The sequence below is a fragment of the Oryctolagus cuniculus genome, chromosome 6, assembly GCF_051225735.1.
Source record: "Oryctolagus cuniculus isolate XC-2025 breed Fujian yellow rabbit chromosome 6, ASM5122573v1, whole genome shotgun sequence".
Taxonomy (NCBI): Eukaryota; Metazoa; Chordata; class Mammalia; order Lagomorpha; family Leporidae; genus Oryctolagus; species Oryctolagus cuniculus.
Genome location: NC_142872.1, coordinates 82,218,022 through 82,242,822, shown reverse-complemented (window position 1 = coordinate 82,242,822; position 24,801 = coordinate 82,218,022). Strand labels below are relative to the sequence as shown.

At 38.1% G+C, this 24,801-nt stretch overlaps 1 protein-coding gene and 2 long non-coding RNA genes across 9 annotated transcripts in view; 1 reads left to right on the top strand and 2 right to left on the bottom strand.

Moving 5' to 3' along the window:
- Window positions 1-22,978, top strand: part of LOC100357467 (short-chain dehydrogenase/reductase family 16C member 6) — a 43,147-nt gene extending 20,169 nt beyond the window's left edge. Inside the window, exons 4-7 of one of the 2 annotated variants that reach the window (XM_051844498.3) lie at window positions 7,701-7,800; window positions 8,224-8,368; window positions 18,935-19,060; window positions 21,544-22,978. In XM_051844498.3, the coding sequence (XP_051700458.2) occupies window positions 7,701-7,800; window positions 8,224-8,368; window positions 18,935-19,060; window positions 21,544-21,670 (498 nt within the window). In that variant the 3' untranslated portion in view covers window positions 21,671-22,978. The remainder of the gene's footprint in view (window positions 1-7,700; window positions 7,801-8,223; window positions 8,369-18,934; window positions 19,061-21,543) is intronic. The other variant, XM_089335263.1, reaches the window with a different exon arrangement.
- LOC103348026 (uncharacterized) overlaps window positions 1-24,801 on the bottom strand; it is an 82,983-nt gene that overhangs the window by 31,748 nt on the left and 26,434 nt on the right. For 3 of the 6 annotated variants that reach the window (XR_016235660.1, XR_016235659.1, XR_016235664.1), the window contains 2 exons: window positions 20,909-20,992; window positions 20,596-20,697 (listed from right to left, as the gene is read on the bottom strand). This is a non-coding gene — a long non-coding RNA (uncharacterized LOC103348026). The remainder of the gene's footprint in view (window positions 1-20,595; window positions 20,698-20,908; window positions 20,993-24,801) is intronic. The other 3 variants (XR_016235663.1, XR_016235662.1, XR_016235661.1) reach the window with 1 other exon arrangement.
- LOC149126204 (uncharacterized) lies at window positions 3,952-8,451 on the bottom strand. The gene is made up of 2 exons (XR_016235665.1): window positions 8,397-8,451; window positions 3,952-4,562 (listed from the first exon to the last, which is right to left on the bottom strand). It is a non-coding gene; the product is annotated as an uncharacterized LOC149126204 (long non-coding RNA).

Below are 24,801 nucleotides of genomic sequence, written 5' to 3'. Positions count from 1 at the left end.
TTTCTCTTGATGCCAATATCCTTGGCTTTTCCCTGCCAAACATTGTACTCTCCATCTCCGTTGCCAGCCGCTAGTAGAAATCAGCCTTGGTTATCACCAACAGCTCTTCATGGCCTTCCATCTTCAACACGGGTGCCTGCTAACTCATCTGCATCCAGGAACAAGGTGATCTTGTATACACTAACCCGATCAACACTCTCCCTTGCTTAAAAAAGAAAATTCAGAGCTCAAAATGCACTTGGAATAGCATGAGTCTAGTTACTCATATGGAAGGCTGGTGCCTCATGCAGAGGCTTAACTTTCTACGCCACAGCCATGGCCCCTAAAAATGTTTTGCTATTTCTCTTGTTAGCTCACTTATTCCAGTACTAGGAAATCAAACCCTAGAAATGCATCTCTATCAGGTTTTGCCTGCAGCGTATTTGGAGACAGATTTCTTCTTTTTATTTCTCTTGAGGTCCTCCAAACCTGCCAATATTCCTAGCATGAAGTCATCCCCCTGCTGCCCATAAGGCTTGAGCAGGACCTGTGGAGTTATACAACGGGTGTCAGCCCAGGTTCCTTGGGATGCAGACTGGTACGCATAAGTTCCATATGTGAACTACAATCATTTCTCCTAAACAATGGGATTGTCCAACATAATTGAATGAGATTTATTCTTAAATATGGCACCCTTGTGTACAAGCTCTTCAATAATATCCTACTAAAAAGAAGGCCTGGTTCTTGCTGAACCTTTCCAAGCAGATTCATCACCATGAAAGACAAGGTTCTGAGTAACAGTCATTGTATAGAATCTGTCCACTGCCCTACATGCATTTGTGGACACAAGTGATATCTTTCATGCTATCAACCAGTTTGACTCACGATTATATATTGGTTAGAATAAGTCAAATATCATTCCCTATGTTTTTTTAAATTTAATCCATTCTGAAAACATTCACCTGAATTCAAAAAAAAATCATACTTACTTTCCATGAATTATTTACTCAGCTTATAATATAAAATAAGACTCCCCATAAGATTTTTTTTCCTGATTCTGAAAGAATTAGTTGGATTAAGAAACTATTCTAGGCCGGCGCCGTGGCTCACTAGGCTAATCCTCTACCTGCGGCACCAGCATCCCGGGTTCTAGTCCCAGTTGGGGCACCGTATTCTGTCCCAGTTGCTCCTCTTCCAGTCCAGCTCTCTGCTGTGGCGCGGGAGTGCAGTGGAGGATGGCCCAGGTCCTTGGGCCCTGCACCCTCATGGGAAACCAGGAGGAAGCACCTGGCTTCTGGCTTCAGATCGGCTGCAACGTGCCAACCATGGTGGCCACTTTGGGGGTGAACCAACAGAAAAAGGAAGACCTTTCTCTCTGTCTCTCTCTCACTGTCTAACTGCCTGTCAAAAAAAAAAAAAAAAAAAAACCGAAAGAAGGAAATTTTCTAAAAAGAATTTCATTCCAGCCTGAATAAGGATAACTTCCTAAAACAGTTTTTTTTAAGTACTTTATCACAGATTCTCATCTGAAAATACAACAGGGACAAAATTAAATCCTCCTCATCCAGCCTTGTACAGTTGACCTTGGATTGAACCAATTGTAGATTGAAAATACTTGAAAAACCAAACTGCATCTGTACTGAACATGTACAGACTTCTTTTCTTGTCATTATTCCCTAAACAATACAGAAAATAACTACATGTAGCTAAATAGCATTTACCTTGTCTTAGGTTTTATAAGTAATCTAGAGATGATTTAAAGTAGACAGCAGGAAGTGCATAGTTTATATTAAAATACAAGGGAACTCCAAAAAATTAGTGAAAACAGAATTAAAAGAAAAGTTTATTTGAGTGCAAAGAGTTTTGAAATCTATGAATAGCTTTTCATAATTCTCACTTTCCTTGAAATTTTCAGTACATGAACTTGAAAATTTTTGTACCCAAATAAATTTATCTTTTAATTCCATTTTCCACAAAGTTTTGAAAGTACCCTCTTACTACATCATTTTATGTAAAGGACTTGAGCATCCTTGGATTTTGACAGGCAGAGCTGGAACCAGACCCCTGTGGACCCCAAGGGATGACTCATGGTCACTTGTGCTCTGCTCAATCGCAGCTGGCATCTACTTTCACATAGTCATCTGCTTCCAGACTAAACAGCTTCTTTGGATCTGATTTAGCAACAGCAATGTTAGCTCCCACTGTGATGCCCATTCCAATGATGGGTTCCTTGGCACAGTGGAAGTCAAAATGTGACACTAAGTGTATCTTCTGTACTGTGTCTGACTTAAAATACCATTCGGCTTTCAGCAGGATGAGAGGAGCCCATAGACACCCTATCAAAGACAAGACTAAACAGCTATGGTTCATTTATTTAAGTAACCAATAATACCAAAATGGAGAACATAGAAACCACCCCGGGGTGTAACATATAACTATTTTACAAATGTTTGGTTAATGATTAGAAGGAGAGCTCTGAAAAGCCCCAAGGATCTTCCTATCCATCCGCACAAGTGTGCAATCTCTGATGCAGCAAATTTGTATTGATAAATTTGCCCCACATAAAGTTATGTTTTTCTTTTTGGATTTTATCTTTTTCTCCCACATTTCCTCAGGGCAGGTCATAAAATAAAACTAGCAAATTAAGAAATGTGGAGTTTACCAAATACACTCATGGTTTCTAGCATGCCCATTCGTGTTGATTGCCATCTCATGGATGTCAAGCTAAGGGAAGGAGCCCTGAGTGTTTTGGTTAGCTAAGAAGTGACAAAGATGACTCTGAGTGCAAAATACCTCCACAGTGAGATGTTGCTGAACAAAACCAGAACTGAATAGTTGTAACTGGTTACCTGAATAGCCAGAGGGATAATAGTCTTATTTTTTTTTTCAATAAACCCAGCAATAAATAACAATTAGTAAGAGAGGTTACTTCTTTCAGAAATTACAAATTTTGTTTTTATGATTTAACAACTCACTATCATGACAACAGCTAGTTATGGCTCAAGTGCCTATGCATATATCTGACAAGATGAGAATCTTTGCTCTCTGGAAAGACTAAAAATGTTAAAGTTGAACCTCTCAATACCTCTTTGCATAACAGACTGAATATTCTAAGACGAATTTTAAGGTTCCAAGTCACTCATATTTATGATCAGTAAGTTTCTTTTGCTTACTAATTTATTCATTTATATATGTATATGAGCTTAAATACACAAAAGTATATGCACAGCATATGATGATATCATTTTTACAGAGATTTATTTATCTGAAAGACAAGACAACAGAGAGAGAACAGAGGAAAATAGAGAGAGGGAGAGATCTTCTATTTGCTGGTTCACTCCCCCAAATGACCACTGTGGCTGTGTCTGGGGGGAGACTAAAACCAGGAGTAACTCCACCCTGGTCTCCCATACAGGTGGCAAGGTCCAAGTATTTGGGCCATCTTCCAGTTCATTCCCAGATATATTTCGTAGAAGCTGTATTGGTAGAAGAGTAGCTGAAACTCGAACCAGCATTCTGAAATGGGATACTGGTGTTACAAACCACAGCTTAACTCACTGCACCACAACATAGGCCCGGTGTCATTTTTGGCTTTCAGCAATAACATTAAAAATTAATTCACTTTGCCATCATAATTGCAAGATAAGGAATATTACATTGAACTTACCATCTCTATTGAAGTTTTATAAAAACAAAATTTAAACTCTTCTTGGTTACTCGAAACATGTTCTCTCTGAATTTTAACTTCTTCAAAAGTTTGTGAGTAGCGAAAGATTTCTCATAAATTTACCCAATCAAAATTATTCTAAAACCTTGAAGCCATTTAGGTTGATACTAAAGAACAACTGTAGTATCTGGTGCCATAAAAAAAAGTCAAAAAGATGAAACTGAAAGATTGTAAAAGCCAGTAAAAAAAGTGAAATAACTAAATCCACACACTTGGTAATTTGGTGTTTTATAGTAAACTCATCATTTGTTATAATTCAATTGAGCATTTATTTGTATTTTTCATAACCTGAAATGTTTTGTGGAAACAAAGCTAAGTGTTTCTGACCCATAAGCCACTACGAAAAAATTTAGGGATTCAGGAATTAGACGTTTCCATGAGACAAAAATAAATCACAAATCTTAAATAAATGCAATAAAATAAAATTAACTAAACCTGATAAAGTCAGGAAAAAGTTGTTTATCATACAAATCACAGACTTTTTACAGATCTAGTTTGATTATGATTAATGTGTACTCCTCGATCCCTAGGTAACTTATTAAGGTATTAAAAATACTTTACGGGGCTGGCACCATGGTGCACTAGGTTAATCCTCTGCCTGTGGTGCCGGCATCCCATATGAGCACCGGGTTCTAGTCCCGGTCGCTCCTCTTCCAGTCCAGCTCTCTGCTGTGGCCTGGGAAAGCAGTGGAGGATGGCCCAAGTGCTTGGGCCCCTGCACCCGCATGGGAGACCCGGAAGAGGCTCCTGGCTCCTGGCTTCGGATCAGCGTAGCTCCGGTCGTTGCGGCCATTTGGGGAGTGAACAAACGGAAGGAAATCTTTCTCTCTGTCTCTTTCTCAAACTGTAATTCTACCTGTCAAATAAATTAAAAAAAATACTTTACAAAAGTTAAAATATATTTTTACAACAAATTGCTAATAAGACACTTATATTCCTTTGCTCTCCCTTTAACAGAAAATATCCATCCAGAAGCACAAATGATGGGTTTCTAAAATCAGCTCACCTTCTAGAACATCCTAAAAATGCCCTCCATTGATGTATAAGACTTCAAGCACACACTTTTATAGAACAGCCCCCCATTTCCAAGACTTAGTTTTCCACAGTACAAAAATATTAAATGGAAAATTCCAGAAATAAACAATTCACACATTTTAAATTGTACACCATTCTGAATATGTAATCTCATGCACCATGCCACCTGAGACATGAATCATTCTTTGTCCTGGGAATCCATATGGTATATGCTACCTGCCCAGTAGTCACTTTGTAGCTGTCATGGTTATTAGATCAATTCTCACAGTGTTGCAGTGCTTAATAAATGTCAAAAAGCACAAATTTTTAGTGCAGTATATTGTTATAATTGTTCTATTTTTATTTTAGTGTTGTCAGTATCTTTCAATGTCTAATTTATAAATTAAACTTTATCATAGATATGAATGAATAGGAGAAAACATAGTATTCTAGGGTTTGGTGGTATTCATAGTTTCAGGCATCAGCTGAGGGTCTTGGAACATGCCCTCCATGGATAAGAGGGAAGTACTGTAAATAGTCACTTTCCTTCTATGGTGGAAAACTTTTCTCTATTGAAGACACAGGAAATTGGTGGCAAAGTCAGGCCTAGTTTAACAGCAAATGCTCATATGATATATTTGCAAAAAAACACAAAAAATTTTCATGTGAAAAAGGACACAAAACTAAACCTCTAAAAGTTGTAGGCCCCTGTGAGTAGAAAACTGCTCACCCTGAACGTTTCTGCTGTAGACCACTACTTTCTCTCCCTGTCGGCTGAGGATTTTCACTACCTCAACCCAGAGGATTGCTTATAAAAGTAGCACTAACTCAACCTTCAACTCCATTGCTCAGCTTCACCTACTTGATAATTTCATAAGCTTCCAGACAATGGAGAGTGGTGCTGCAGCTGGATGCCTCAGTGTCTGAACCCTGCATTTTACCAGGTCTACCAGGCAGTCATGCAGGAGATGATGCTGGGGCTCAGCCTGGATCTGTCAACTCTGGAGTTGAAAAACAACAACCAGCTCTTGCCATCTCTAACTATCTCAGTTAATTTTTTTTGATATTTTATTTTATTTGAAAAGCAGAGACAGAGACAGACAGACATACAGAGACCTCCAAAATACCTAAATGCTTGCACTAGCCAGGGTTGGGCCAGGTTGAAGCCAAGATCCAGTAACTCAGTCTGGGTGTCTAATTATTTGCACCCAGGTTTTTACAACAGGAAGTTGGAATGGAGAGTAGAGCTGGGAAATGAACCCAGGCATTTGATTTTGAGATGTGAGTGTCCCATATAGTGTCTTAACCACTAGGACAAATAAACACCCTATGTATCCTTTATTTTTACTTATTAATTTTGTTTATTTGAGAGGCAGAGGGAAAGAGATCTTCACTTGCCAAATGCTTGCAACAGATAGAGCTGGGTCAAGCTGAAGCCAGGTGTCAAGATCTCCCCAGTGGATGCAAGAACCTAAGTACTTCCGCTGTCACCACTGCGCAGGATACATGCCAGCAGGAAGCTAAAATCAGAACCAGAACTGGGATTTAAATCCAGACTCTGATATGGGAATGCAGGTGTCCAAAGTGACATCTTAACTGCTGCACCAAATTCCAACCCTGGTTTTTAATTTTTGAAATACAAAGATGCTGTAACCACAACACACTACACATAAATTGCCATGCCACTTTGTCACAAAATGTTAAAAAGAGGTCAGTTGTCTGTCTGTGAGTAGGAACTCATCCATAAGTTCAGCAGTTCTAGAGCAATGTTAGTGGAAGATGAAAGATTTCACAGCAGAACTGCCATTCTTTGATCCTGTGACATTTCCCTGTAGGTGAGCACATCTGAGCACACCCAGATGTTTGAAAATGAGCACCTATCTGCAGACTCAGCAAAATAAATGCAAAATTCTGACATTGTAAAATCATGAATCTCATAGAAATTGGTGATGAGTATTGTCAGGGTTTTCTTAAATTCATTTATAGGAGAACCAGTGAAATGACACAGCTGGCAAAATGACAATATGGGAAACACTGTATATAGGTCATGAGAAAAGAAATGCTGAAATAAGATTGCTAAACTCTTACTTCTGGAATTACGATTTTCTAATGGACAAAAAAACATACTTATTATTTTTCTACATTTCACAAGATTGTGAAGTGTCTTGTTCCAAATAATTACTGGTCAAGCAAAGTTACATTTGTTTGCTCTGTGAGAGACAGGTGACCACCAGGCAAGCTTATTTAAAATTGCTCTAGCTAGCTGAAAACTTGCATTGCATTCATCTCTGTCTTATATCAGAGATTGGGATAATCACTTTTGAGCAAGGTTTAAACAAAAGAAGCCCATTGAGGGGAGAAAGAAGGGAAAAGTTCTGTGAGAGAATCTAAGAGGTACAGAAAGAAGAGAATTGATATGCTTCCATGGCACAGGGACCTAGAACATTGGGTTATTATCTTGCTAGAGGATGAATAACTAAAGTTTACCAAAATAGCTGAAAAATATAGTTAATACTTCAAAAGTCCTTTACTTACCAGGCTGCGTTTACTTTGCATTGAATTTTACCTTTTCTCAAGCAATTTCTCCCATCCTGCTAACACAGCAGTGTGAGGGAGGACCTAGCTAAATGCAATTAAACTTTAATAGAAACTGCTGAAAGCTACATGTATGAGCTCAGTATCCTGGAAAAACTTAAGTTTTAAGAATTTTCACCAACTGCATGTGTCTTTATTTGATCCAATTAGTATAGCTTACTTCAAAGGCAAAAGAAATCAAATAATGTCTCTTAGAGAGTGACAAAATAAACCTAAGCTTCTTGGGAACAGTGGCTACATGATGCCTACTTTGCATTGCATAAAATTTAACACATTATAAATGTTAAATAAGTATCTGTTAAATGAATTGCTAAATTTATATAATACCTAAGAAGTAAAGTTATCAATGAATTAAATATTAACACAGTGTATTCCTATCTTTCAGACTTGCAAGGCTTTTCTTCCTGCCATGATTAAAGCTAACCATGGCCATTTGGTCTGTATTTCAAGTGTAGCAGGGCTAGCTGGCATCAAAGGACTCTCAGGTGAGTGCTTTGTTTAATCAAATGCCTATCTACGCAGTCAACATTTTTGAAAATCAGGACTCTTCAAAGATACAGAGAAGTTCTTCTTGTACCAAGGGGAAATCTCTGGAACATTTGACTGTATCTACCATACTGCATGCCATTCCATTTCCCTATTTATAATGGCAGTAATATGGGAAGATGGAATGAGTATATTGGCTCGTTGGTATTCTTGGGTTGAGACACTGAAATGATATCCCTCTTAGTGTTGGGTGCATAGTGTGGAGATATAGAAGTGGATTGTTTGCTCACATAAACAACTTTAACAGTGATGCTTTGACCTCAATGCCAAACTAGAGAAAAGGAGAGGCAGGCTCAATTTTTAAAATAATCCCTAGAGTTCACTTGTCTAGCTCTGTGTCTCATCATTTTCTACTGTTACAGATTATTCTGCAAGCAAATTTGCAGCCTTTGGCTTTGCTGAGTCTCTATTCCTGGAATTAAGTTTGCAAAAGAAAACTGATATCAAAACCACCATTGTCTGCCCATATCTCATGAACACTGGAATGTTTGATGGTTGTTCAACAAAGTAAGTCAACTCTTACAGTAAATTTTACCTTATAGTAATATTCCAATGTCTGCCTGTTATCATCTGATCATATTGAATCCTGAAATATGGACAATGAAACAAAAGAAATAGTTGGAATGCCTAATTTCATACAAGGAAAAAGTTTAATGTGCCTTAAATTAACAAACATTAATTTAAAAATAATACACTTATGAAACTTATGTTTTGGTTAAAACTTAAACCTAAAATACAAATGAGAATGTTAAAATGTAACATAGAAAATGGTATTGAGAATTTATTAAAATATTTAACATTGAAAAAGCATAAATAACACAAAAGATAAAGTATTTTGTGAAATGTATTAATACATGTAGGGAAACATTAAAAAGTGACATTTTGGTATAAAAGTTAAATTCAGTTAGAACAGTCCAAGCTGGGATACAAATGAAATATGACCTCTTTTACATAAGGAGCTAATCAACAAAGTATATTGAAAAGTTTAAACTTCATGTGAGCATTAAGCATTAATCCTTACAATTGTCCAAAAAAGGACTGGCCTGACTCAAATTATATGAATCATCTATATTGATAAGAAAGAGAGAGAGACAACAAAAAGGCTGGCTAGGAGGCAATAGGGTCCCATGAAGTGATAAAACTGTGTAGAAAGTTGCAAAATAGCTGATGCAGGGTTGATAGAATGTAGAGGAGGAAACTCTCAATGAGCCAACTACTAAGCTGGCTAAAAACAATAAAGACAATCATTTAAAATCTCTGAAGATTGATCAATGGGCATGCCACAAATAAGCATTTATTCAACAAAAGCTATGAAAATTCTTGAAGAACAGCAGAAGGCCATGGCACTGGGTCTACATACTATATCCTTTATGTATAACTCTTCCAACAAGTAGGGTAACCAAATGACAGCCTCCCAGGTTTCCAGGGTAGAAGAACTATTGTGGGTGGTTTGGCAGCAACAGAACATTGGCAGATCCCATTTTCAACAGCTACACACAGTAGAATGTCTTCATTGAGTAAATAGCCTCAGCCAGACAGTGCTTGTTTTCCCACTCCTAAGTGCCACTAGGTAGGAAAGATCTGGAGAGGGACTCTCAGTCAAGGGTTGGCTGTAGTTCCTCTTCTAGAACAATTCTGTGTTATGAAAGACCTACTTCAGTGAGATCAGCAATCAAGAGGTAGGCTCCATCTTTCCCATCTTCCCAAGCCAGATCTATCTTGGGTAGATTTACTAGACACTTAATTCCAGCAGATTCCATTTTCCCAGGCTCTGGGCTGTGGAAGATCCATCTAGGGTGGTGGCAGTAACTAGGTGGCAGCACCAGTTCCTGCCATCTTCCACCCGCAACCTTCACATCTTGATGACAGTGATTATTGGTTTGGAGTAGCCGGCAAAGACTGAGCTTCTTGTCACCCTCAGCTCCTGCTCCATAGTACAGAGGGTTCTGCCAGGTAGGGTCAATGCTAACCTCAAAGACTGGCATCTCTCTACCCCATCACAGGACCTGACCTGAATTGGATAAGACCATGAATCAGAACTGGCACAAAGAATAGTACCACCAGTTGGCAACTTGTAAGCTTAAGGACTGGGTGTGATACAAGTAGAAGCAGACTAGCCAGAAGAGATGTGAAAAACAGACAGTAAAAGATGGCCTGTATAAAAACAGTCATCCCTTACGAATCTTCATCCTCTGAGGCATGACATCTGAGCTACACATTGACAGTAATAGGGGCAGAGAGACTTCACTGAACTCATCTATCCACCTCACAAGTAACCATAACAAGCCCCACAGTAGAGTACTATTTGTAATTGCTAAAATAGAATACCTGAAATATCTGTTATTCAAAAAAATCATGAGATATGCAAAGTATAAGAAAGTCTGACTTATATAAAGGAATAAACATAGACAATAGAAATTATCTTTAAGTGGGCCCAGATGTTTGGCTTGGCAGGCACATTTCAAAGAGCTATTATAGGGGCTGGTGCTGTGGCATAACAGGTAAAGCCACTGCCTACAGTGCCAGCATCTCATATGGGCACCGGTTCAAGACCAGGCTGCTCCATCCAGCTCTCTGCTATGGCCTGGAAAAGCAGTAGAAGATGTCCCAAGTGCTGGGCCCCTGTACCTGCATGGGAGAACTGGAAGAAGCTCCTAGCTCCTGGCTTCAGATCAGCCCAGCTCCTGCCATTGGAGCCATTTGGGAAGTAAACAAGAAGATGGAAGATTCTCATTCTCTCTCTCTCTCTCTCTCTCAATCCCTCTGCCTCTTTGTAACTGTGCCTTTCAAGTAAATAAATAAATCTTTAAAAAAAAAAGAACTATTATAAACATATTCAAAGTTCCAAAGAAAGTCATGTTTACAAAATAAATAGAAGGTGTGATAATATCTTATCAAATATAAGTAGATAAAATATATAGATAAATCTGGGCAATGAATGAAAAAAATAATTGAAAAAGGTTATTGTAAACCAGAACAGGCAAACAATGAACCTGAGCTGGCTGAAGAAATAATGAATGAACTTGAAGACAGATGGATAGAGACTGTACAATCAAAAGAAAAGGAGGAAAATGAGCAAAAATGAACAGACGCTCAGAGAAATTTGGAACACTCTTTTTTTATTAAAAATGTTTATTTATTTACTTGAAAGTCAGAGTTACACAGAGAGAGAAAGAGAGGCAGAGAGAGAGAGAGAAAGAGAGAGAGGTCTTCCTTCCACTGGTTCACTCCCCAAATGGCCTCAACGGCCAGAGCTGCACCAATCCGAAGCCAGGAGTCAGGACTTTCCTCCAGGTTTCCCACGTGGGTGCAGGGGCCCAAGGACTTGGGCCGTCTTCTACTGCTTTCCCAGTCCACAGCAGATAGCTGGATAGGAAGTGGAGCAGCCGGGACTCGAACCGGCACCCATGAAAAGTAGATCATTTTTAAAAGACAAAATGAAAGCATTTTTCTTCTCCTTTCTTCTCTTAACTGATTGTAAGTGTGATTGCATAAAAAATATTTACAAAATAGTATCATTAGCAGTAGAAATGTACTGCTTTTGACGAGAGTACAGAGGATGTGGGTGAGTACAAAGCTGTTTTGTAGTTAGGAAATGATACCAGATGGTAACTCAAACCCACAGGAAGACACAAGGAGAACAAGAAATGCAGCGTTGATAGGATAAACTTGACAAATACAAATACTCTTCAACTTTTTTTAAGGTCTAGTCATTTATTAAAAGGCAGAGTTAGAGAGAGAGAGAGAGAGAGAGAGAGAGAGAGATCTTCCATCTGCTGGTTCACTCCGCAAATGGCTGCAGTGGCTGGAGCTGGGACAGACTGAAACTGGGAGCCAGGAGCGTCTTCTGGGTCTCCCTCAGGGGTGCAGAAGCCCAAGCACTTGGATCATCTTCCCCTACTTTCCTGCATGCATTAACATGGAGCTGGAGCAGCCAGAACTGGAACCGGCGCCCATATTGGATGCCAGTACTGTAGGTGGCAGCTTTACCTGTTAAGCCACTATGCCTTTTGCTCTTCAACTTTCTCAACAATGTGTATTATGAAAAAAACTATGCATGGATTTCAAAAACTTTGGCACCAAAAATAAACTTATCTTTTAATTCCATTTTTCCATGAATATTTTTGAAGTACTCTCATATATGTGTGTTCTTTATTCTCTTGAATTTTTTTAACACATGAAACCTATAAGGTAGGTTATTACAACATGGTAATAATTATAACATGGTGTTACTGGGTTCATAACATATGCAGATATAGTAGGCATAATAATAATAGTATAAAAGTGGTAGAAGTAAGGCATCTATTTAGGAGTAGAGTTTTTATATATCACTGAAATTAAAGTGATATAAATCTTAAGTAGATTCTGGTAGGTTAAGATCCATTGTATGTCTTAGAATAATATATGTATATAATAAAAAGTATTAAAAGATGTCCCATAATCAAAAAGATAGAATACTATAAAATAAATAAAGTTACTAGGTATCGATAGAGCACTCCTCGCAATAACAGGAGAAAGTACAATCTTTTCAAGCATCCATAGAACACTCTCCAGGACAGACCACATGCGGAGCCATAAAACAATCATCAATAGACCTGGAAAGAATGAAATTAAACAAAGTATGTTCTCCAACATAAATGAAATAAAATTAGAAGTCAAAGACAGAAATTTGAAAAATTTTAGGGATAATTCCTTTTTCCTTTTTTTTTTTTTTTTTTTTTTTTGACAGGCAGAGTGGACAGTGAGAGAGAGAGAGACAGGGAGAAAGGTCTTCCTTTGCCGTTGGTTCACCCTCCAATGGCCGCCACGGCCAGCACGCTGCGGCCGGCGCACCACGCTGATCCGATGGCAGGAGCCAGGTGCTTCTCCTGGTCTCCCATGCAGGTGCAGGGCCCAAGCACTTGGGCCATCCTCCACTGCACTCCCTGGCCACAGCAGAGAGCTGGCCTGGAAGAGGGGCAACCGGGACAGAATCCGGCGCCCCAACCGGGACTAGAACCCGGTGTGCCAGCACCGCAAGGCAGAGGATTAGCCTAGTGAGCCATGGCGCCAGCCGGGATAATTCCAACATATCAAAATTATGAGATAAAGCTAACATAGAAGGAAATTTTATAGCTATAAATTACTAGATAAAAAAGAAGAAAGGTCTTAAGTGAATAATCTTCTACCTTAAGAAACCATAAAATAAAATATGAGCACACTAAACCCAAAATAAGCAAAAATATCAAAAATTATATCAGAAATAACTGAGGGAATGTAAAATTAGAGAAAATAAATGAAACAAAAACCTGGTTCTTTGAAAATATCAACAAAGTTAATAAAACTTTAAGTAGACTAACCAAGAAAAAAACAAGAGATGACTCAAACTACTAAAATTAAGAATAAAAGAGGGGACATCACTACTGACATTACAGAAATAAAAAGGGTCATAAGGAAATACTGTATTTTACACTAACAAATTTAGACAAACTGGGAAAATTCCTAAAAAACAAACAAAACTGACTCAATACGCAAAAACTTTGAGTATACTTGAAACAAAGTTTTTAATTAGTAATCTAAAGAATTCCCACAAAAAAAAGACAAGTCCAGATGCCTTCTTGGACAATTCTATCAAACATTTGAAGAAAGATTAATATCAGTATTTCAAAAACTCACCCAAAATACGACTAAACACTTATCAACTAACTCTATGAGTGTGATATTACCTTCATATCAAAACCAGAGAAAGGCATCACAAGAAAATAAAATTGTCAACACCTCTTATGAACATACTATGAAAGTCCTCATTAAAATGCTAAAAAACTAAATCCAGGAACACATAGTAATGGTAATACACCATGATCAAGTGGGATATATCCTGAAAATGCAAGATGGGTTAACAATTTTAAATAATGTAATATATCCTGTCAATACAATAAATGACAAAAGCGTGTGATCATCTCCATTCACACAGAAAAGGCATTTGGCAAAATCCAGCACCCTCTCATGATAAAAATTCTCAAGAACTAGAAACAGAATGGAGTCCCCACAACTTGATATAAAACATCTAAGAAAGATCCACAGGTAACCTCATACGTAATTGTGAAAAACTGAATGTTTTTACCTAAGACCAAGAACAACACAAGGACAACCACTCTCCCCACTCTAACTCAACTCTGTTCATCAAGATATTTAGACAAAAAATGAAATAAAAGGTATTCAGATTGGAAAGTAAGAAGTCAAATTACCTTTATTCTCAAATGACATAATCTTTGTATATTGAAAATTGCAAGGAACAGACACACACACACACATATATATATATATTCATATATACTCTGTTATAACTAAGAAATGAATTCAGGATAAATATCTGTGTATAAAGATATATAAAATTAATCTACAAATATCAGCTGTACTCTTACAAACTTATAATGAACAATCTAAAAATAAAATTAATAATTTCATTTATAACAGCATTAAAATAACAAATATTAATAAATTTATTAAAATGTAAAACTTAATACTACAAAAATGGCAGAATGCTTATGAAAGACATCAAAGAAGATATTAAATATTAAATGAATTAAATCAAGCACAGAAAGACAAGAATTGCATGATCTCACTCATATATGGAATCTAAAAGGTTGATCTCATGCAAGTTCGGAAGCTGGGGAGAGTTGGGTGGTATGATGATGGAAAGGTTGACTGACAGATACAGATCACAGTTAGAAAAGAATAAGCGGCCGGAGCTGTAGCTCACTAGGCTAATCCTCTGCCTTGCGGCGCCGGCATACCGGGTTCTAGTCCCAGTCGGGGCGCCGGATTCTGTCCCGGTTGCCCCTCTTCCAGGCCAGCTCTCTGCTGTGGCCAGGGAGTGCAGTGGAGGATGGCCCAAGTGCTTGGGCCCTGCACCCCATGGGAGACCAGGAGAAGCACCTGGCTCCTGCCATCGGATCAGCGTGGTGCGCCGGCCGCAGCACGCTGGCCGCGGCGGCCATTGGAGGGTGAACCAACGGCAAAGGAAGACCTTCCTCTCTGTCTCTCTCTCTCTCTCACTGTCCACTCTGCCTGTCAACAACAACAACAACAAAAGAATAAGAAGCTCTGGTGTTCTATTGCACAGTAGGATGACTATAAATATTGATAATATATTTTTTATTTCTCAAAAGTAATTAGAAGAAAGGATTTTGAATGTCTTCACTATTAAAAAAGTTAAATGTCTGAGGAAACAGATATATTTAACCTGATTGGATATTACACAGGGTACGCATGTATCAAAATATCACATGATAACCCATAAATATGTACAATTTTTCTATGTCAGTTAAATTTTTAAATAAATAAGTAAAATACTAAAAGAAGAAAACATATAAAAAGAGCACATTAAATAAATGGAACAGAATTTACAGATTGAAAGACTTGATATTGTTAAGATCCAATTACTCTCCATATCAATCAACAGATTCAATGCAATTCCTATCAGAATCTTAGCTTCTATTTTGATAGGAACTGACAAGCTGATCCTAAAATTCATACAGAAATGTGAAGAACACAGAAAGCCAGAGCCATCTTGAAAAAGAAGACAGTAGGACTGAACACCACTTTCTGATTTCAAAACTTACTACAAAGCCACCCTAGACAGTGTGATTTTGGCATACATATCAGTGGAATAGAACTGAGAGCTCAAAAATAAACCGTTTTATGTGTGCTCAACTGATTTTCAACAGGGTGCCAAGACAATTCAATGGGGAAATGACAACTTTTCAACAAACAATTCTGGGCTGACTACAGCCATGTGCAAAAGAATGAAGTTGGACCCCAACTGCTACATCATTTAAAAAATTAACTCAAAATGGATTAAAAACCTAAATGTAAGAGATAATACCATAAATTCTTAAAGGAAAATGGGGAAAATTTTATGACCTTGGAATAAACAATGGTTTATTATATGTATTTATTACAAGCAACAACAGAAGGTAAATAAACTAATGAAAATTTAAAACTTTTGCACTTCAAAGAATAACATCAATAATAAAGTGAAAATTCAACTGAAAGAATGAAAGAAAATTTTTATAAATCCCATAGCTGCTAATGTATCCAGAATATGCAAAGAATTATCAATGACTCGACAATAAAAATAAACTAATTTTAAAATTAAAAAATAGCTAAATAGACATTTTTTAAAAAGGTATACAAGTACTATACACATAAAAATACATTATTAGTTATTTGGGAAACACAAATCAAAACCACATTGTGGAACCACTTCACACCTGCTAGGATGGCTACACTCAAAAAGACAGACAGTAATTAGTGTTGACGAGGATGTGTAGAAATTGGAATCCTGCATGCTGCTGGCTGGATGGTAAAATGATGCAGCCACTTTTGTTTTGTTTTGTTTTGTTTTGTTTTGTTTTGTTTATTTGACAGGTAGGGTTACAGACTGTGAGAGAGAGAGACAGAGAGAAAGGTCTTCCTTCCGTTGGTTCACTCCCCAAATGGCCACCGCAACTGGTGCTGTGCCGATCCAAAGCCAGGAGCCAGGTGCTTCTTCCTGGTCTCCCATGTGGATGCAGGGGCCCAAGCACTTCTTGGGCCATCCTCCACTGCCTTCCCAGGCCACAGCAGAGAGCTGGACTGGAAGAGGAGCAACCGGGACTAGAACCTGGCGCCCATATGGGATGCTGGTGCTGTAGGCAGAAGATTAAGTTACTGCCATGGCGCTGGCCCATGCAGCCACTTTGAAAAACAACTTAGCAGTTCCTCAAATGAGTAAACATAAAGTTACCATATTTGTACTCCTAGGTATATACTGAAGAAAATGAAAAAAAAATTTAACCAAATGTTCTCATTAGCATTATTCACAATATTCAAAAGGATCAAACAACTAAAATGGTCATCAAGTGGTGAAAAAAACAAAATGTAATATTTCTATACAACTAAACATCAGTTATGAAGAGGAATAAAATTCTGATACATGTTACTACATAGATGTACCACAAAATATTGTTCAGTGGAAGAAGACAAAAAAAGCCACATATTGTATGATTCCATTTATATAAAAAGTCCAAAATGGGCAAATCTATGAAGACAAAGTATATTATTGATGATCTAGGACAGCCTGGAGGAGAAACAAGTGGAGAATGACTGCTATGGATATAAGGGTTTGAACAGTGATGAAATTCTAGAATTAGATAGTGATGAAGAATTTCCTAATGATACTACTAAACAATCTCTAAGTTGCATATCTTAAAAGACTGAATTTTATGGTATATGAATTTTATTTCAATAAATCTATTATAAAAATTACAATAGCTCTTCACCTTAAGTAGGATAGCTATAATAAAAAAAGTAGACAATGGTGTTAATGAAGCTAGAGAGAAGCTGGAATTCGCATACATTGCTGGTGCTATTCTAAGTTGGTACGGCTGCTTTGAAAAATAGTTTGCCAGTTCCTCAAAATGTTAAACACAGAGTTACCTTATAGCCCAGCAACTCCCCTCATAGGTGTACACCCAAGAGAAATAAAAATGCACATCCTTACAAACACTTGTACATGGATGTTCATCCAGAACTATTCATAACAGCAAAAACGTAGAAAGAATCTAATTCTCTGCCAACTAACAAATGGACAATTAAAATGTGGCATGCCCACACAGGAGAACTATGTGATGCAAGAATTCACAAAAATTAACAGAAGCATTCCGTGGGAAGAAATTGACTGTATGTAATTTATAACAAAAAAGTATTGCATATTTTATTTATTATTATCTGCAAACATGTATCAGTAATATTTATAACAAATATATATAAAATGAATATTTATTATTTTTTAAATTTTTATTTCTTTGTTTCAAATATTATGATTAAAATAATGATATAAGTAAGGATTGATAAGGTGATTAAGTGCTGTTAAAAGAAGGCATGCAACCATCCAGGATGAGGTTGTGGGGATAACAGCAAAGACAGTGATGCTAAATGATGATTCTTTTTTTTTATTATTTATTTGTTTGAAAGTCAGAGTGAAAGAGAGAGAGAGAGATGAAAACAGAGACAGAGACAGATCTCCTATCCACTGGTTCACTCCCCCAAATGGCCACAACAGCTGGGGCTGGGCCAAGCTGAAACCAGGAGCTAGGAGCTTTTTCCAGATCTCCCATGTGGGTGGCAGGAGCCCAAGTATTTGGGCCACCCTTCCGTTGCTTTTCCAGGTACATAAGCAGGGAACTGAATTGGAAGCAGAGCAGCTAGGACTCAAACCAGCCCTCCAACACTGGATGCTGGTATAGTAAGTGGCAGCTTAACCTGCTGCACAACACCAGTTCCTAAATGATAACTTACAAACTTCAGGTCCCTAGGCACATGAAAGCTAAAAAAGAAGTCTCCAGAAAAAGAAAGACTGAAGATTACATACTTTTATAAATGTTGGAGACTTGCAGGCTGTAGTTCTGAACAAATCTTAGGACAGTAAAATATAAAGAATAATTGCCTACATTCAATTATGGAAACCTAACCAGAACCCAAGAATCAGTAGAGATAAACAGAAATTTTTGAGGTTGTTGTGGTTCAAGTAATTGAGAAGAACATAAAAGTCAAAGTAATACCCTACAGGATATTTGCTTATATCCTCATCTATTTCAGCTGCTATTGATCCTGCAAACATTTATATTAGCTTAGTACTTAAAAATGGACTGACTAAAATGACATATTAGAGATACTCAAGATATTGTCTTTGGTAAAATAATATTGTCAATTTGGCTTCTTCATAGTACCTAATTATTTGATGTTTGAGAAGAGAAAAGGAAGAAAGAGAACATAAAACATAAAAGCCAGTATTTCCATCTGTTCAGATCATTATGAAGCAAAAACTCAAAAGCAAGGAATTCTCTCTATAAATTTAAATAAACTAGTAATGGTTCCAATTCTGTTCATGGGATAAAAAAAAATCATGGCAATCCCGATTATTTAGTTGTTGTGTGACTATTTACAGCTCGATGTTATGATCTCATTCTGAAATGTAGTAAGTGATTATCATGATGACAGTAAACAATATCATGCTGGTGATGTAACCTCTTGTTTTTATCATTACAGGTATTCATTTTTGTTACCTATACTGGAGCCAGAATATGTGGCCCAAAAAGTGGTAAATGCTATCTTACAAGAACAAGTTTACATAATACTACCCAAATTTGCATACATTGCCTTGATCCTTAAACAGTAAGTTAATAATGACCTCACTATCATTTTAGTTATTGTGAGCACATTGTCAATCATTGCTACTTCCTTTGCCTAGAAAGCAATTTCGTATTTTTTTCTAAATAGAAGGGAAAACTCTAATAGTGCAAGGACATTTTTTGGACTATTGCTGTTTTGATTACTTCATATATAGACAAAATTCAGCAACAATTTAAGCATTGCAGAAAACATAATATTTACTTTAGCATGGAAACAAGGAGTGTACCATCATTATTTGGGGGTTTTCATTGTTTTGGTTAAGACTGTTGTATTTTTGTTTTCAGTGAATTATTCAGTTTGACAAATGTAGAGTTCAATTTTAAAACAAAGGACAAAATACCTGAGCATGCTGTCACAAAAATATTAAAGGAATTCGCATGTTGCTCATTTAATTTAGTGAAAGGGCCTATAACATCATACAAAGCCCACACTGTGAACTCCCAAGTGTTTATGGGTGGATTCAGCCCAGAGAAGACATCTAGCCTTTATCGAGTGCCTACTGAATGACTGATACTCTAGTAACAACTTAGCATGAATTTCATCACATTTAAGAAACCTGGGACTTAAATAGAGTTGTTTGTTTTTCTTTTTCAGGGATAAACAGCTAATACATGCTAGCACTAAGATTCAAACCAAAATTTGCAGTCTGATTATAGACCATAAGCTTTATTTCTCCTGTTATAAATGTAAGCTGAGTGTCCCGTCTGTAATGCTTGGGACTAGAAGTATTTAGGATTTGGGATTTTTGTCAGATTTTGCAATGCTTGGATACAAGTAATAAGATATGTTGGAGACGAGACCCAAATCTAAGCACGAAATTCATTTTGTTTCATGTACACCTTATATATCTTATATATAGTCTGACGATAATTTTATGCAAGAGTTTTAGTACATGTGGTTTTTGTTCTCCTTTTCTCAATAGACACATTATAACTGCACATGTATGGGGTACAATGTAACATTTCAATACATGTACTCAATGCATAAAGATCTGATTGGGATGATTTGTATATCCATCACCTCAAATAGTTTTTTTTGTGTTGAGACATTCAAAATCCTTCCTACTATCTATTTCAAAATATCCAGTTAATATTTGTTAACCACAGTTACACTACTGGGCAACAGAACATGAGAGGTTATTCCTCCTGCCCTACTGCACTGCCATACCCATTAAACCATGCAGCCTCCATTCCCTGCCTCCACCTCTATACCCTTCCCAGGATCTGCTAACCACTATTCTACTCTGTACCATAAAATCAACTTTTAAATTTTCACATAATGAATGAGATCATGTGGCATCTGTCTTTCTGTGCCTTATTTTACTTTACATAATGTCCTCACATTTCACCCATGTTGTCACAAATGACAGGATTTCATTATTTTTATAGCTGAAAATATTTCAATGTGTTTATATGCCACATTTTCTCTATCCATTTATCCATCAATGAACACCTAGGTTGATCCCTTGTCTCTTAGATTGCTGTTCTCTTTACACCTGCATTTTGATTGCAACTCACAACATGAGGTCAGGTTTGGAATTTTCCACTTGCTGTGTCATCACAATGTTTCCAATTTTGAAACATTTCAGATTCAGAATTTGCAGATTAGGAATTTGAAACCTGTATTCACAGAGTAGAAAGCACAGAGAATCACCAGGATAGAATTAGGTTGTTGACAAATACAGTACTTTCTTTTCTGTTTAACTATTCAGCATATTTCCGGTCATTCTTGGCTGCCCTGATTGCTGAGCCAGGTCAAAGTCCCTCATTGTCCTATCCCTTCACACCTAACCCTGCTTTTTGTAGCACTCATCACACCATGGTCACTTACCAGTTTGCTCATTGAGGACAGAAGACGTTTTTCTCCATTTTTTCCTTCTACATGCTCTGGCTTAGAAGAGTACCTAACTTCTCTCTGGAGAGAAAAAAAAAGAAGAGTACCTAACATAAAATAGCATGTAATAAATACAAGCTCATATTTGCTAAGTTAAATTGGGCAGAACCACGCTGATAGAAGCAGAACTGAGCTGAGAATACAGCCTCTATCATCAAGGATGTGAGACAAGGGTTCTCACCGTGGATGCACATTGAAATCAGCTGGTGAACAAGTACAGCCACTGATCCTGAGACAGTCTGTTTTAAGTGATCTGATTTTCTTACTAGTTTTTGCTACTGTGTTTCAGCCTAGTAAGTAAAGATAGCAAGGTCTTTCCACAGAACTCGGAGACTGTGATATACGGATAAATCATGACCTGAACATTAGAATTTTTCTAACCCCAGGGGTGACTCTGAAACAAAGGCATGGTTGACTGAGAATGTTGACAGTGCTCAGATGGGACACAGCAGTCCTCTGTTTACTCCTTTCATTAAATAACAAACGCACGGCACAGATCACCTTTCAGATGTTGTGTGAATCTTTTTGACTTCTCTTAAAATATCCCAATTTTTTCCTCTGCTTTTCCCTAGAATAATATCTCCAAAAATGATGCTAGCCCTTGGTGAGTACCTGGGAGCTGACACTTTCATGGCTTCTTTCAAAGGGAGAGAGAAAGAAAATGAACTTCAGACGGAAACCGAGAGGAAACACCAATAACTCAAGCTTTGAATGTGGTAATCAAATAAAACCTGTTCTAATGATAGCCTGTTTGGAATTCCTTCTAATGTTGAAGGCATTCTGGTCGATCAAGGATCATTGAAGCTTTCAAAAGTGCCAGCCTTATTCCCAGGACACTGTTTTCATTCATTATTTTTCTAAGCATTTAAATGATCTATCTGGTTTCTGCCACCATGTTTTGTTTTGTTATTTTAATAAATAGGGATATCACAGCCTTTCCAATGGGCTCTGAAAATATTTATAAAAACATATAATGTGAAAAAAATAAAATAATGTGAATTGACTCTAATTTAACGTTAAAATAGTATGTAATACTTTTGGAAAAGAGGCAAGTAGGGGTTGGCGTTATAGCACAGTGGACTAAGCTGCCACTTGTGACACTGGCATCTCATATGAATGCTGGTTCGTGTCTTGGCTGTTCCACTTCCAATCTGGCTGCCTACTCACGTGCCTGGGAGAGTAGCAGAGGATGGCCTAACTCCTTGGGCCTCTGCCACCCACATGGGAGGGAAATCAGGACAGAGTTCCAGGCTCCCGGCTTTGGCTTGGCTTGGCTTAGCCTAGATAGCCCTGGCTGTTGCAGCTATTTGAGAAGTGAATCAGTGAATGGAAGGTCTCTCTCTTTCTCTATTTCTCTATCTCTATGTGCAACTGCATCTCAAGTAAAATAAGTTAATTAATTAATTAATAAAAATAAAAATGAGTCAAGTGTTGTAGCCCAGCAAGTTAAGCTGCCACCAGGGATGCCTGCATACCATATGGGCATTGGTCCGAGTCCTGGCTGCTCCACTTCCAATCCAGCTCCCTGCTAATGTGCCTGGGAAAGCAGCAGAAGATGGCCCAATTGCTTGGGTCCCTGCACCTATGTGGAAGACCTGAATGAAGCTCCAGGCTCCTGGCTTCTGCTTGACCCAGCCCAAGCTATTATGGCCCTCTGGGGAGTGAATCAGTAAATCAAGATTTCTCAATTGGCGCCACGGCTCACTAGGCTAATCCTCCGCCTTGCGGCGCCGGCACACTGGGTTCTAGTCCCGGTCGGGCGCCGGATTCTGTCCCAGTTGCCCCTCTTCCAGACCAGCTCTCTGCTGTGGCCAGGGAGTGCAGTGGAGGATGGCCCAAGTACTTGGGCCCTGCACCCCATGGGAGACCAGGAGAAGTACCTGGCTCCTGCCATCGGATCAGTGCGGTGCGCCAGCCGCAGCGCGCTGACCACGGTGGCCATCGGAGGGTGAATCAACGGCAAAGGAAGACCTTTCTCTCTCTCTCTCACTGTCCACTCTGCCTGTCAAAAAAAAAAAAAAAAGATTTCTCTCTCTCCTCTCTCTGTCTTTCCCTCTCTATAACTCTGCCTTGCAAATAAGTAAATAAATCTTTTTAGTTTAAAAAAATTATGCGATATATACTTGACCTTGTAATTAGTGTTTTAAGCTGATAATTTTTCTTTTTTTCTTTTTTAAATTTATTTGACAGGTAGAGTTATAGACAATGAGAAAGAGAGACAGAGAGAAAGGTCTTCTTTCTACTGGTTCACTCCCCAAATGGCCGCTACAGCTGGCACTGTGCTGATCTGAAGCCAGGAGCCAGGTGTTTCTTCCTGGTCTCCCATGTGGATACAAGGACCCAAGCACTTGGGTCATCCTCCACTGCCTTCCCGGGCCACAGCAGAGAGCTGGACTGGAAGAGGAGCAACTGGGACTAGAACCCAGCGCCCATATGGAATGCCAGCGCCACAGGCGGAGGATTAACCAAGTGAGCCATGGTGTTGGCCCCATAGGCTGATAATTTTTCAATATCAGGTTTCAAAATACACATTAATTTTATAGTTAAGAATGTTTACCTCACAAATGTATAATGTTTACCTTCACAAAGTGAAGACTTACTTGTATTGCCAAATACTTCCTCCTGAAGTTATATAATCATATCAAGGCCCTTAGTAGTACTAAACCTGCTTATTGAATAAAATAAATTGTAACTTACCATTTTTATATGCATCCACATATGTTAAACAATTCCTAGTACCCTTATTCCACAGGAAACCATGTATACATTACACTGTATACACCATGGTTGAAGAAAAAACTTATTTTCACCATTCATTCAGAGATGTATCAGACTACATGATAGAAACCCCCTTTCTGAAACATTTATATTCCCAAGAATGTGCACCCAACATCTCAGCCATTTGGCAAGCATTCCTAACCAGGACACCTTCTGGGGTGGGAGTAGTTCTGGAGGAGCTACAATCACCAAACACCAATCTGGCTTTGCCCCTATCAAGTTCATGAGCTATTGAGTAATGGTAAAATCAAAACTGAACTCCAAGTTTCTAGTTTTTACCATCATGTTTTAGTCTAATAAATAAGGATATCAAGGTATTTGTTCATAAGTATTCATGCTGTTAACTGAAGAATGGGGAGCTCATTACAAAAGATCTATTATTTTGTACATAATGTTTCTGCCTTCAAGCTAAGAAAGCATAGTTTAAACTGAGATGGAAAAGCAAGAAGAGGGGGCTGGCACTGTGGCATAGCAGGTAAAGCCACTGCCCGCAGTGCCAGCATCCATATGGGCACAGGTTCGAGCCCTAGCTGCTCCAATTCTGATCCAGCTCTCTGCTATGACCTGGGAAAGCAGTAGAAGATGGCCAAAGTCCTTGGGCCCCTGCATTCATGTGGGAGTCCTGGAAGAAACTTCTGGTTCCTGGCTTCAGATTGGCCCAGCTCCTGCCCTTGCAGCCATTTGCTACATGAACCAGCAGATGCAAGATCTCTCTCTCTCTCTCTCTCTCTCTCTGCCTCTGCCTCTGCCTCTGCCTCTCTGTAACTCTGCCTTCGAAATAAATAAATCTTTAAAAAAAAGAAGAAGGAGAAACATCTGGATCCATTAGAGGAATAAAACTTGCCAAAAAAGCAATGCTTGCAAGGAAATAAAACTTACCTTAACCTAAGATTTGTGAGTAAAAATTGTTTCTAAAAGTTTGACACATCTCTTCCTTCTTAAATGGAGTATTCAGGGCACTGGTTTTTTTCCTTCATGCCTCTAGAACATTTACAGAGATTTGTCTACCTCAGCTGAAATCTAGTGGCAGCTGTCGGGGGCCGTTTCTCTCT